Source organism: Thunnus thynnus, chromosome 13 (assembly GCF_963924715.1).
Source record: "Thunnus thynnus chromosome 13, fThuThy2.1, whole genome shotgun sequence".
In the NCBI taxonomy this organism is placed as follows: Eukaryota; Metazoa; Chordata; class Actinopteri; order Scombriformes; family Scombridae; genus Thunnus; species Thunnus thynnus.
This window is the reverse complement of record NC_089529.1, coordinates 15843870-15857533: the sequence shown is the minus strand read 5'-3', so window position 1 is coordinate 15857533 and position 13664 is coordinate 15843870. Positions and strand designations below refer to the sequence as shown.

The following is a 13664-nucleotide window of genomic DNA, read 5'->3' as shown; positions in this document are numbered from 1 at the left end:
TTTATATTGCTTAAGTAAAGTATCTGAATACTTCTTCCACCACTGTCAGGACACAGTAGTGGTAGTAAGCTAATTATTCACTGTCCACTAGAGGTCGCTAAAGCGCTTCACACAGTCACTACAGTACAGCTCAGACAGACCCCTGCCAGTACAGGAATGTAGCTAACCAGTTTCTTTAGTTTGTTCGCCGTGAAAAGACGGTGATTTCAAAGGAAAACCAGCAGCCACAGGAGCCATGTCGCCCCAGAGTGTGGTTAACGGATGCAAACTGGTCGCTGTGATGCTTCTCTGGCTCGGTAAGTGGGGTCCGCTGCTGTGTTAGCTAACCCGCTAGCATCAAGCCGGATACACGGAAGGAGACCGGATGTTGGTTCGATATGGCCTTCGAAGTAAATGTGTCAACATAGCGAAGTTGAACGTAACAACACGTGACAGTTTGAAAAACATGTCAATAGAAATTAATTTCGCTAAACGTTACCCAGGTATGATATCGATTGGTTTCACTATGGCGCTAGCTTTGTTTTAAAAACAGCACTATATAGTGAGCAGTCTTATTTTGAAATTAATAAAAGGATATTGTGGTTTTATTATGGGGAACTTCACGCATTACAAAAAATGCAGTTTAAACAGCAGGTGAACCACAAGGCAGTGTAAAATAATATAATATCTGATGTCAAAGCTAGTTTAAATCTGAAGCTACCATGGGAAGAATGAAGATAATTTGTCAACTACGCGTCGAAACTGCAACATATGCAGATTATTTGATAGTGAAATTGAATTTAATTGTGTCTGTAACACCACAGTCCAGTTGTCACATTTTCTTAACTGTAGCTTTGCAAATGCCCACAATTGTTCAGTAAATAAAAAGCCCTGCACACCCACACAGGTGTTTTCACTGGCTCTGGGCAGAGTAATGCTGGGAAATACTTGAGATCTCTGTGTGTACTGGTGAGTGATTGAGGTGGAAATAGTCCTGCCCTGACTAGACAAACAAAACAAACAGGAGGGTGGGCAATGTCAGTCAAACATGCTCTTTACAGGCCTGAGAGGAGGTCTAATCGAGCAAAAACAAGTCACTGGGTGTGCAGGGCCTTAAGAATAGACACTTAACTTGTTTTACACCTGCATTTGTAACAGTAATCATTCTTGCCATGGACCCTCACCACTGTCTTTTCATGATATTTTTCCAGAAAATTGCAATAGACTTTTTTTTTTTTTTTTTTTTTACATTTGACATATCATAGCATAAAAAACTCAGGTGGTTGATATGGGTTTAAATACACTGGATGTTTATTGGCTTGAAATATCCAGCACTTAGTATGGCTGCTCTATCCACTCACAGCCAGTGCCTGTCGGTTTGGTGAAGGAGCTGTTATGCTGTGAAAAAGGGACACTTGTGCATACCATAATAATGTACTGTAATGGTCTTTACAAATACAGTACATTCTAAATTCTTAGTATAACTTCACCCAACTTCAACCCTAGAAGACATAAAATCAGCTAAATTAATTGAAACCACATGTGTGAGCTGCAGGGCCGTGAACAACTAATAAAATGAGGCACTGTGGATACAAAACACATAATTATTCAGCAACTGCATTGCCTATTTCTCACCTCATATATACAGTATTCAGAGACAGTGCTGATGGTTAGATCAGGAGAAATTCAACATCTCCACATAACAGTAACTCAAGAATAAATCATGATGGAAATGTCATACTTACTACAATAGTACTGCAGTACAGTACTGTACTATTGAGGGATCTTACTGTATAGAATATATAGCCTGATTAGATTTTGGAGCATATCAATGGAAAAAAGTGTATTATTAGCTTATAAACTCCATTACACTTGCTGACTCCCATAAGCGGCAAATCTCACACGCTCAGCAGAAACAACTACAGCTGTCTTGGTTTCAAAGTCAGTTTTGAGTTTTCCTGGATCCAAAGTCTCAGAGTTTTATCTCGTTTAGATGGTGATAAGAGGTGTGAAATGAGCAGCTTCTTGCTGCTGCTGCTGCTGCTGGATCTGCTAGTGCTCAGGCTGTGGTCTCGTTATCATTATTATCATACTACGGCTGATAAAGTGGTTCGTTGACTGCTGTAATTTGCATAGTTTAGACTTGTTATAGTATATAAAGAAGTAAGTATGTAAGTATATTGACAACTGACAATTATTTTCTTAATTGATTGATGTTTCAATTATAATCAATTAAGAAATGAATAGGTTTAGTCTATGAGTGCCAGGAAATAGTGAAAGTGTCATCGCAATGTCTCAGAACCATGTCTTCAGTTTGCTTGTTCGGTCTGAAAAATAGTCCAAAACCAAAAGAAATTCTATATAAGATATTGATTTTTGCTTGATAAACGACTCCTGTCGATCAGCTGATTGACTAATCGACTAAAAGATGAATTGGCTGCTCATATCAGCACCACTAATGAGTGCAGTTTGCTGATATATTGATAACGCTGATGCTTTTTTTCTCGTCACCTCCAGGTCCCACCGATGGAGCCAAACACAGAGGTCACGCTCACGTAAGTGCTGTCCCCAGATTCTTGCTGTGATTATGCTTCATCATGTAGCTCACAGCAGTGTGTGTCAGACTTAACGAGAATCCCTCTGTGTCCCCGCAGGAAGCAGAGCACCAGCAGCACCTCACACACAGCGCTGTCGGTGAGTCAAGGATTTCACTGCAGATGGTCTGATGTTTTTTCTTACTCTTTTATTATTGAAAAAAGAGTTGACATGAATGGGACTTTAATTATTGCAATCACAAATCAATCATTCATCATCAGATTCTTTTGGTCTTTTTCTGGCTTTCGTCTTGTTTCTTCTCTCTTCCTAATGTGTTGTCCCTCTACCTTGTTTCTGCTAGTCACAGATTTGGAGGAGGTGGTGCTGGTGATCCAGAGTCAGAGGAACTCTTACCACGCCCGTCGAGGTGAACAGAGGAAATTGGAAGTTCTGCAGCAGGCAGCTGAACTTGGACAGGTAACACCTGGATAGTTTAGTGGTCAGCACTGCTGCCAGAGAGGAGAAATTTGCAATTTTTATATATTTAAAGTCCTCGGCCTTTCCCAAAAGCATCTTAAGGCTAAGATGATCTTAAAATCCTTATTACGAACCTTCTTAAGCTTAAGAGCTGTTTCCCAAAAGCATCGTAACTGAAGATGCTCCTAGAAATGATCGTAGATTAACAAGTGACTCCTACCTGCTCGTAGGAGGCAAACAGCATCTTTAAAAGCTCCACAACTTGCAGAAGAAACTAAAATCTACATGTTTTCCGTTGTTTTTGTTGATAGACTTTTTTCATGAACACTGATATTCTTTGGTAAGTGATGTTTGATTTAAAATGAGTGATATTTGTTTCAATTAGAAAGTAAAATTCAACCAAAAGTTAATTCAACAATGGATTTGCCAATTTATGTTGTCATCGTCCTCCTCTCCTTTTTGCATAACATATTCTATATTTTTCTATCTTTTCTGGCTGAAAAGCCTCTACACCAGTGTTAGGTTATATTTTCAGGTTCTGTATCTTCTCTTTTCTTTCTATTTATGGTGTGTGTGTTGTTTGCCTCGAGCTTACATACAGCAAGTGTGATATGGAAATGATGACAGGATGACATGCATATTCATGAAACTTATAGGAACAGCTGCTGCGTGTTCGTTTTAAAATGATCTTCAGAGTAACGCCTGCCGAGCAGCAGATAAATCAATCAAAGTTTACTTTCTTAAACTGTTTTCCTTACAGTAACATGAATTCTGTGTTTACTGCACATTAAGCTTCATTTTCATACCGAATACTGAATTTCATTCCAATTTGTGTAGTTTAACCATAACGCATCGCTTTGGGAGACGCGTGTAGTAATTTAAGAGCATTTGTGAGGAAACATTCTTAACTTCTAAGATTGATTGTTAAATGTTCTTTCTTGTGTGACATTTGTGTGTCCTCACATTTATTATATTAGGTAGGTGTCCTGTCTGTCCTCTGGACTAGTGTGAAAACTCTATGAAACTATGGAAATAAGAGAAAGAATTCATATTTTATTGTTGTATTGATACATTTATTTTTTTGTTTACCATATGCTGGTTATAAACAGGATAATGTAGCTGCAACTAGTTTCATATTTAATGTGTGTCAGTGACTTTGGGGGTTTTAGTTGGAGTCATGCATTGCTGTGGTGTACCAATAGGTGTCCTCCTTGCCATAGAGCTCCCCTACCTGCGCTCTCTGCTTTCACACAGTGGTTATTTGATCATTTGTACCTGCAGGGTGGCAGGGTGGTAATTTGTCATGGACCTCAGTGAGATGAAATGATGCATATGGACATGAGAGCTTGTTGCGGAGACAAAGAATTATTGATTTTCCTTTGATAGGAATGGTTACTGGGAAATAAAGAGACATCTGACGAGGAGTAAAGACAGCCACACACCAGTCTTCGATTCTTCCTCCGATCTCATTGTCAATCCAGAAATTATTCCCTGAAAGAAGAAATGGCATAAAGCAGTCAGCAGGGGCTTTGTGGAAAGATTTCTACAGAAACATATAGATATAGATATAGATTTAGAAAAAAATATCTGAGACTGTTGTGTTATTTAAAATCTTAGTTTCCCTTGACAACTGAAAAAGTCTGATATGTTTCAGATGTGATTCATCAGGCTGTGGTCAACACAGGAAGTGCGCAGATGTTTTTATGGTCACAGTAAAACCAAAAACAGAATCGTCTCATTCACTCACAAAAAATGTCAGAGTAAGAATTCTGCTCTTGTAGGTTTGTCAGTCAACGAGTTTAACATTTTGGAGGAGTTAACTGCAGATTATCACGCTGGTTTTGGAGCTCACATGTTCAGCTAATTGATAATATTGTGTCATATGGTACTTGGGATTTGTGGTTCTGTATCGCATTTACAGTATTATAGTCTCTCAACCTCTCTCTGTGAGTCTGTGTCGCCTTTATTTAGTTAGGAGACCTCTGCAATCACACTGCAGCTTGTAAACAACAAATGTGGTGTCGCAGCTGGCAAAACTTCAATCACATATGCTTTGTTGGTGAAAACAGCAGTAAATGATCCGCCAGTGACATGGTGGGACCTGTGATTGAATTTGACACGTCTATGATTGTTTTGTTTTGCAGCCATGTGTCGGCCCCGCTGGTGGTTGATGGTGGAAGTAAAAAAAAATGTAAAAAAATAGATGACTGTTCTTGAAACTGAAGAGCAATTATGCGCTCAGGCGGAATATGTGAGATGAGGTTAAGACAGCAACAGAGATAACAGTATAACAGAGTAGAGGAGAACAAGAACATCATTTTCACGGGAAATGTGGGACATATGTTTCCCTCTCACATCTCAAAATTGTATTTTTGACCTCTCACTCTTACAGTTTCACTTTGATTTACTCACAAAAATCTTATCGCCCTGATGTCCAGATGAAGAGAGAATCTCTGAGTTGAAAAACACACTCATCTCTGTTGACTTTAGTCATTATGTTTTATCAGTATCAGCGTCCACTTTGCCCTGGATTTTGCTTGTCAGGCAACAAAACCCTCCGATTAGTGGAGGTTGTTGGGACAGTGTGCGCACTGACAGGGAATCTACAGACACTTCTCAGGTGTTTTCTGGGTAAAATCTATAAAATCTTTGATCATTTTTTTTTTCTCAGAACAACAGCACATATGAACATTGAAACAGGTTTTTCTTGCTGTAATCATTCCTCCTGTTCATACTGACCATTAGAAGATCCCCTCCAAATGCACTTAAGATGTAAGTGATGGAGGACAAAATCCACAGTCCTTGTTTTGAGCAAAAATGTATTTATCAGAAGTTTATCAGAAGATAATATGAGGTTTCAGCTGTCTGAGTTAGTCAGATAATAAACAACAAATAAATAAATAAATAACCTTATTTATATTAGTTTATACTAGTTATTTATATTTTTATTTGTATGTATGTTATGACAACACTGCGGTTTAACATTGTGGTACAAAACACATAAATTTATATTAACTTTTATTATTCCATGGACACAATATTTGCAGCATTTGCTTCTGAGTTTATGGTTGCCAGGTTGCGGCGAACGATGGGTCGAAATCGCATGTAGTGTGTGGGTTGTGTGTGTAGATTGTGTTTCATTGATGATCTGGCAACTTGGGTAACGTCAGACAAACATACGAAACTCATGGATCCGTGTGTGACGATTATTCATAATAAAGTTTGAGGGCCATGCAAATTGCGGCAGTTTTCAGGGAGAAACAACAGAACAGGAGGGCGCCGTGAGAGGGCCTTGAAATACGGGAGAAACCCGGGAAAAACAGGAGGTCTGCACTTTGACAGAAAAAGCTGTCTCTACTGAATAAAGGAATTTTTTTTTTTTTTATAGAGAAACAGGCTGACAGGTTGTGTCAAATAATAAAATTGGTATAAAATCAGACTCCCGCCGGGAAAATAGCTACTGCATGTTTAGAAAGTGCTGATAGGAATAAGGCGAGTTTCATAAATAGCACATTTGGATGCGTGCAGGTGTATAATTATCTCTGCATGTGTGCTGACAGGCTGTGATGTGTGTGTGTGTGTGTGTGTGTGTTGTCTAAGTGACATAGACAAGTGGAGCAAATGAAAGCTTTATCTACAGTAGATTTGATGTTTACTACATCTAGACAGACTTTGATTGTGGCATGCTGTTTTTAATGAGGGCAGGTTGTGCGTCATGCATTTTTAGCACTGACGTACAGCCAGGTGTTTATTTCGACTGAAGGCTGAATTTAAAGGTGCCAATTTGGCAAACACCCATAAACAGAGAGACACTGACAGCTTGTTGTCTGGCTGACAAAAGCTTGTTTTCTCCTTTAGGTGGTGACATCCAGTAATTCATAATACACACCAAAATATGAGCAGCATTTGTTTACACAATTTATACCCATATCTTGGCTCCGTATTTTTAAGGGAAGGATAAATATTTTGTAACAGCCCATTTCACATCAATCTTCATTTGTTATTGGCTGTAAGTGCAGGCTTTTAATCCAAGACGTCACTGCCAGCGCTGCGTCTTTTCAGCCTCATCATCCAGCCTCATTACATGCTGTCTCATTTGGCCACCGCTCTCTCTCTCTCTGCTCTTCTCCCCCCACATCTCACAACAACACTTGCAGCAGATGGTAAAAACCCCTTTAAACCCCTCAGAGTCTGATGGGGACCCGAGCACGTTTGTATACTTTGAGGCTGTGTGTGTGTGTGTGTGTGTGTGTGGAATAAAGTAAGCATATTTTTTGTGAATACTAGATGTCAAATGGCTGTAAGTACACTACAAAAACGTTGTGTTTGTCCTCCCTTAGTCTAATATAATCCAATGTTTTATCAGACACATGATGTAGTTTAGTGTTGTCATAGTGTTTTGTCTTAACTGAACCTTTATCATGTCATATGGGTCGATTGAGACACTCCAAAGAGCCAAAGAGTGAAAAAGTTTTTTGTTAAAATTGAGCATATGTCACATTTATCAAGTGACTCACTCCTCCTTAGAGTAAAGTGAAGAAGCGATCTTTAAAGCAACAGTGAGTAAATAATAGAGACCGCCCTCCAGAGAAGAACAGCACAATAGGTCGTAATGTCAGACACCCAAAAAACGGAGCTATTGCGATGACGTCTATGTATGTCGATAGTTTTCCACATTCGGAGGCGGTGGGTGGATGAAGGATATAACCCAACAGTGGACGTAACTACGATCCTCCCCTTACCTTACCCTCCATGCTTAATACTGCAGCATTGAGATAAGTCTGTTGCTGAGGAGGACAAGGAGGGACATCACAGAAAACATATGATGGGAATCTAGTACAACATTGACAAGTGCAAATATAAGATGTGTGGAAGAGATTAGAAACAACCAATGCCAGCTTGTTGTCTGACGACACGAGGAATGCAAAGGAAGTTGTGTAAAATCCAATTGTATGACCTGCCTGGCTTTTATTAAGAATGATTTATGGACATTATTAACTTCATTTTATTCACTTGTTTTATTGTATTCTTGTTGTAAAATGTTATTTTATTATTATTAATATTATTATTTCCCTCTTATCAGTTTTATTTGTATTTTTTAATTTATTGTATCTATTTTTTAATCTAATTTTTATTTCACTCCATTTTTTTATTATTATAGTTTTAAAATCTATTTTATTTTATTACATTTTTTATTTCTGGTGTACATTAGTCTCTTTGTTTTACTGTTTACTGTCTACATTTGTTCTGTCTTATTAGTGGCTTATCAGTCATCTGTGAAGCACTTTTAATTTTACTATCCTGTATGAAAGGTGCTACACAAATAAAATTTGATTGATTGATTGATGAAAAGATGTTTAGAGATATAAAGAAAGCAGCTGCTGATAAACCACAAAACTGCCCTTTTCTGAATTAAACTGTACATACAGTATAGTTCAGAAAACATATTGTTCACTTTGATCTACACTATAGTGAACAGTCATTTCAACACTGTCTGGGCTACTCTTAACCAACTTATGACCTCTCCCAAATTTAAGTATTTAAAATCTAAAAAATATAATAAATAACTTTTATTCTTAATATTACAAGAGGGAGTAAAAATGGCGGATTGTACTTTGGTTGAAAATGTATAAAAAAGGCCCTTGAACATCACAGTAAACGATCATGAGAAGTTTTATGTTGGTCATATATCATGTTTTGTGGCAGCTGCACCACAAGAGACTACTGATTTTTGGTCAGTCTTTAGTACTGGAAGTGAACATGAGGGACTTGATCTCTGCCTACACAGGAAAGAAGACTTAATTTCAAACCCCAGAAGAGTATTTCCAGCTACACGTGCATTAATTCTCACATCTGTGTCTTGCAGTGCTATGAATAGCTGCACTGAGGGACTTTGGGTTTAATGAGTCACTTTGGTAAGGAGGGAGACCTTAAACAGTAACATTTATATTAGCAGATGTGCTTTCTCTGTTTGATAATGTTAAAAGTACAGTTTTACTTTGTTGTCAGCTTCCCGACTCTTCTAAAGAAGATGAGAGGAACAAGAGAGATAACACGAGTGAGGAAGAGATTTTCTGATTTGTTTCAAGGTGGTCACGTTCTAAAGCACAAATGAATAACCATCAAACATTCAGCTGATGATTTACTGTGGAGACAGACACTCTTGGTTTCATATTCCCCTTCTGCATTTCGCCTTTACGTTCCTTCATTACATCCAGTTCATGCAGCAGTAAATACAAAGAACAACAAGACAAATCTGTGTTGTTTATTCCTTGTGTGAAGGCTGCGTTTCAAGCACGGCTGTAGTTTTTCCCTTATGGGTCTAATTTGCATGACCTGGTTTCTCAGATGTGGTGGAAACGCAAACAGGATTGCACAACAGGGACTTAAAGTTCCAAGTTTAGCTCCTGAGATCAGTTCCTCTGGGTGCAAAGTACCTGGAACTTTTGGTAAAAATGGGGCTTAAGAAAGTGTCATGAGATTCATTCATGACAACAACAAAGGTGTGGAGTATTGCCATCCTTGTGCTTTAAGGCAGAATGTATTTATATTCGCTGTAATACTCTTGATTACTTAAAGCTACTATAATCAATATTTATATCAATAACATAACATATAACAATCCTCCACTGAGCTTTTTTATTGCCTTTCAGCTCAATGTTTTGGATTTATGGACACAAATATGACTCCAAATGAATTTTAGTGCTCCTGTGTATCTGCTGGATACCTTAAAAATGTAATCTGATAAAATGACTAATTATACCTGTCACAAAATGTAGTCAGTAACCTAAATATCGTAACTTCATTACTTTCTGTTACTTTTGGATTACCTCAACAGCAAATATGCAAATAAAGACAAGAAAAGAAATCAGTAATCAATAAGATGACTTTTACTTAAGTGTATTCTGTAAGACAACTGAACTATGTAACCTTAGAAAAGAAAATGGGGAAACCAAGGTTTTTAGCATCAAAAATGTGTATTTTTACAGAAAAACTTGCTTTTCATTAAGCAAATTCAGGCAGTAGCCTATAGACCTACAATGAAATTGCACAACACAAGATGTGCATTACAGAGAACATTCTCAGGGACAAAGCAGCGTTTGGCCCACTGGCTGTGTGAAGCTACCACACAGGCATACTGCATGTCGCAGCAGGGGAAGACCCCCCCCCCCGCCGGGTATTCATGCCCACTCTACAAGAGCTTTGTCCTCCTCCACAGCTCTTCTCAGAGGAATGACAGTGGCAGACATACTGTATGTGCAGCAGCATCATGGCCTTCACCGTGTCCTTTTATTCTGTTCTATCTGCATGATACGTCTGAGTTTTCTCTTACTCATTCAGTATTGAACGTGGTGGGTGACCAGTGACACACTGGCAGCTCTGGGCATGTTACACACACACACACAATCATCTCGGTTGAGAGCTGTTATGCGCGCTACAAGCTGTCAAATACTCCAGCTCTCTTTTAACTTATTTGTACGAGTCTCTGGGACTGCCACAGTGCGTAACAACCATCCCTGCCTACTCTCCCAACATAAGTTCACTGTGTGTGTGTGTACGTGTGTCCTGAGTGCCATACTGCATCATCTACTCACACCATTGTGGATCAGTGAGTTATTTTGCCCTCTTGTTCCTGCTCTGCACACATGCATGGTAGTATATCGTTCTTTATTTTAAAATGTATTTTAAAATTGTAATCCTGCTAATAATCCTCATTTTTACTAAATGTATTGGTTACGTCTTTTTTTCCTGTAACTTCAACGAAATACAGTTATCTTTTTTTTTTGTATCCGAATTACGCAACGCCGTTCTGTGTATTCTGTCACTCCTCGACTTGTGGATGAGTAAACAGGCAACACTTTGATAACATATTCTCCATATCAACTTAAAATGTGATAATATGTCCGTGTTGTGTTTACAGCTTATTTCTGCTGCCCCCAAGTGGCTAAAGAATCTGTTAATGCAGGTTTAACATGTAGTTGGTATATGACAGGGTTTTCTCACCAGTACTTGAATTGTACTGGTGTGATGGTGGTGTTGATGGCAAAATAAGATGCAGCGTGTGCATGTTTCAAATGTATAATCATCCTGCTGTTGAGTTGTGAAAATTATTGTGTTTCAACCTCTCTGTTTATAACAGGAAGATGAATACAGTTCAGTGTTCAGTTAAAGTCTGATAGTGGATCAGATTATTTTGGAGACCGTGTTGCTCAGCTACAGTAACGTCATTCTGCTCTACACTCCCTGTGCTGGGTATTTGTTATGCAAATGAACTGAGGATCTAAGAATAGAGGGTGTTGCATGCAGTACAGATTATAAAGCCTCTTGAGGCAAATCTTTGATTGGGGGCTATATACAGTAGGGTCTGTGACCACATTGAAAATCTTTAATATTGTCACATAAACCTGGAAATCATCAGAAAGTTTTATGATTCAGAAACACAAGAAGTTATGACATGTAAAATGAAGAAGAAATATGTAAGATTCTGCACTATTTCTAGGTCAGCAATCAAATTTTAGCAAATGTGTGGCATTGACCAACATTTGTACAAAAGGTCTCAACTCAAGGATTTCCTTGAGTTGTATCCCTTCCATTGAAGCGTTGAGATGACACTCAAGTGGATTTGATCATCAGAGGCTTGTTCAAGTAACTCAACGTGCAGCTAGTGTTCACCTGTTATAAATATGGCTGTGCCTCAAGTTTCCAGCAGATTATTGCTTACTAAGTAGCGTTGTGATAGTGGGAAACATGGCATCAGAACTAAGTGAAAGTGTCAGAAGTCAAATCACAGCTTCACTAAAGGTTTTTAAGAGGGCAGTGCTTGGAGCTCTAAAACGCTTCGCAGAAACTGGATCAGTTGTATCCAAAACTTGAGGCAGACCAAAAGTGACCACAACATCAGAATATCAATACATTAAGCTAATTTCTCTGAGAGATAGATAAGCAGGGCCATCACAGAAACAGAATTTGCTAAATAAAGAACGGAAGACTACAAACAGCAAAAGTAGTGTCAAAAGAAGGCTGTCTTGTAGTGGTCTCAGAGGACGAGTAGCAGCTTTTAAACCACTTCTCAGGAGGGGAAACAAGGCCAAACACTTGGAGTGGGCTAAGAAATACCAGCATTTCACAGTCGATGACTGGGAAAAAGTCGTATTTACTAATGAATCTAAGCTTGAGATTAATGGCAGTAACAGATGGGTGGATCTAAGGAGATGAACAGGAGAGAGAATGAGGCTGCAGTATATCAAACCCACAGTGAAACATGGTGGTGGGGATGTTTTGCCTACTCTGGAGTGAGACACCTGCACCCAACTGACTACACCCTGACCAAAGATATAGTCAAACTCTATTCTTCAAAGACATGCTGTACCCTCTGGTTTGCATCTTTGTGGAGAAGGATTCATACTGCAGCAGGATAATGTCTCCAAACACACATCAAAGCTTTGCAAGAACTACTTCAAGACCAAAAAAGACCTCATTCAAACCCTATTCAACATGTATGGGGGCACTTGAAGCCAAGCATTCAGCAAGATCTCAAAAAGCTCTTTGGAACATTGTCAAACCAGGCAGGGATAACATGGGTCATCAGATTTTACACAAACTCATGGAGACCATGCCAGCTCGAGTGCATGTTGTCATTAAAGCAAAAGGGGGACATACAAATACTAAGATATTCTATAATTCATGTACCTTTTTCAAAGATTCACTTTCACTCAAATTGTTAAGCTGATATTATCATTTGTGATGAAAAAATTTGTATTACATTTGAAACAAATGCAAAATAGAGGTATCTTGACTAGTGGTCTCAGACTTTTGATAATAATAATATCTGAATCATCTCTTTCCCCTTGTTTTTTCCTCATTTTGAACCCGCCGTTGTCAGTCTCTCATCAAAACTGTACAAAACTCCAAACGGTACACGTGGCAGAGCGTACAGATGTTGTTACTCAACATGTTGCTGATCAAGGTCTCGCCACCCACCAGCATGTCCAAGTGTATTCGGCACATCGTTTGTCAGTGTCAGTGCTGCGTGTATCATTTCTTCCAAGCTGTCATTGAAGTTCACACATCCAGATGAAAGTGTTGCTCATCGTTGTCGTGTGTCATTTCACATCTAGTAGGAGTGATGAGATGGACAGTGACAGCACATATTTGGCTTGTGATTCAATAATATGTCAAACCGTCTTTAAAGGATTATTTGAGGTGACACATGGGCTCTGATATTGTACTTTTTGTCACAGCATGTTGAAACCATCGTGAATCTCAGGAAATTCAAATATTTTTGGTTATTCTCCTTAAAATACATCACAACTTTAAAAAACTGTTTGTGTTCCTCTGTTACTTTTTGTCCAATGACATCATCATACAGGACCTGTGTCATCTTCGATTGTCTTGGGGTTAACTGTGTTACTCAAAGGGGTCAATGCTTCAGTTTTAATGGATGTTAAGTGCAGTTAAGTAAAACAGGTCCAAATAGATGTTTTCGATGTTGTGATGTAATGTGATTTTAGACTTAAATTCAATCACATGCAATGCTTGTTTTTTTTTTTGTTTTTTTTGTCGAACCTAAAGTGTTAGCTATGATTGCCAAGTATGTTTTTGACTAAAATTATTTACCTAAAATGAATTTAACACATACATATTCCACAAAAGCCTGGTTTGATCCCCAGTAA

At 38.5% G+C, this 13664-nt stretch overlaps 1 protein-coding gene across 2 annotated transcripts in view; it reads left to right on the top strand.

Annotated features, from left to right (window-relative positions):
* The window catches only part of b3glctb (beta 3-glucosyltransferase b), a 28197-nt gene continuing 14533 nt past the window's right edge, over window positions 1-13664 (top strand). The window contains exons 1-4 of one of the 2 annotated variants that reach the window (XM_067608274.1): window positions 1-296; window positions 2497-2534; window positions 2634-2673; window positions 2882-2991. In XM_067608274.1, coding sequence (XP_067464375.1) covers window positions 236-296; window positions 2497-2534; window positions 2634-2673; window positions 2882-2991 — 249 coding nt within the window. In that variant the 5' untranslated portion in view covers window positions 1-235. Of the gene's footprint in view, window positions 297-2496; window positions 2535-2633; window positions 2674-2875; window positions 2992-13664 lie in introns of both variants that reach the window. The other variant, XM_067608273.1, reaches the window with a different exon arrangement.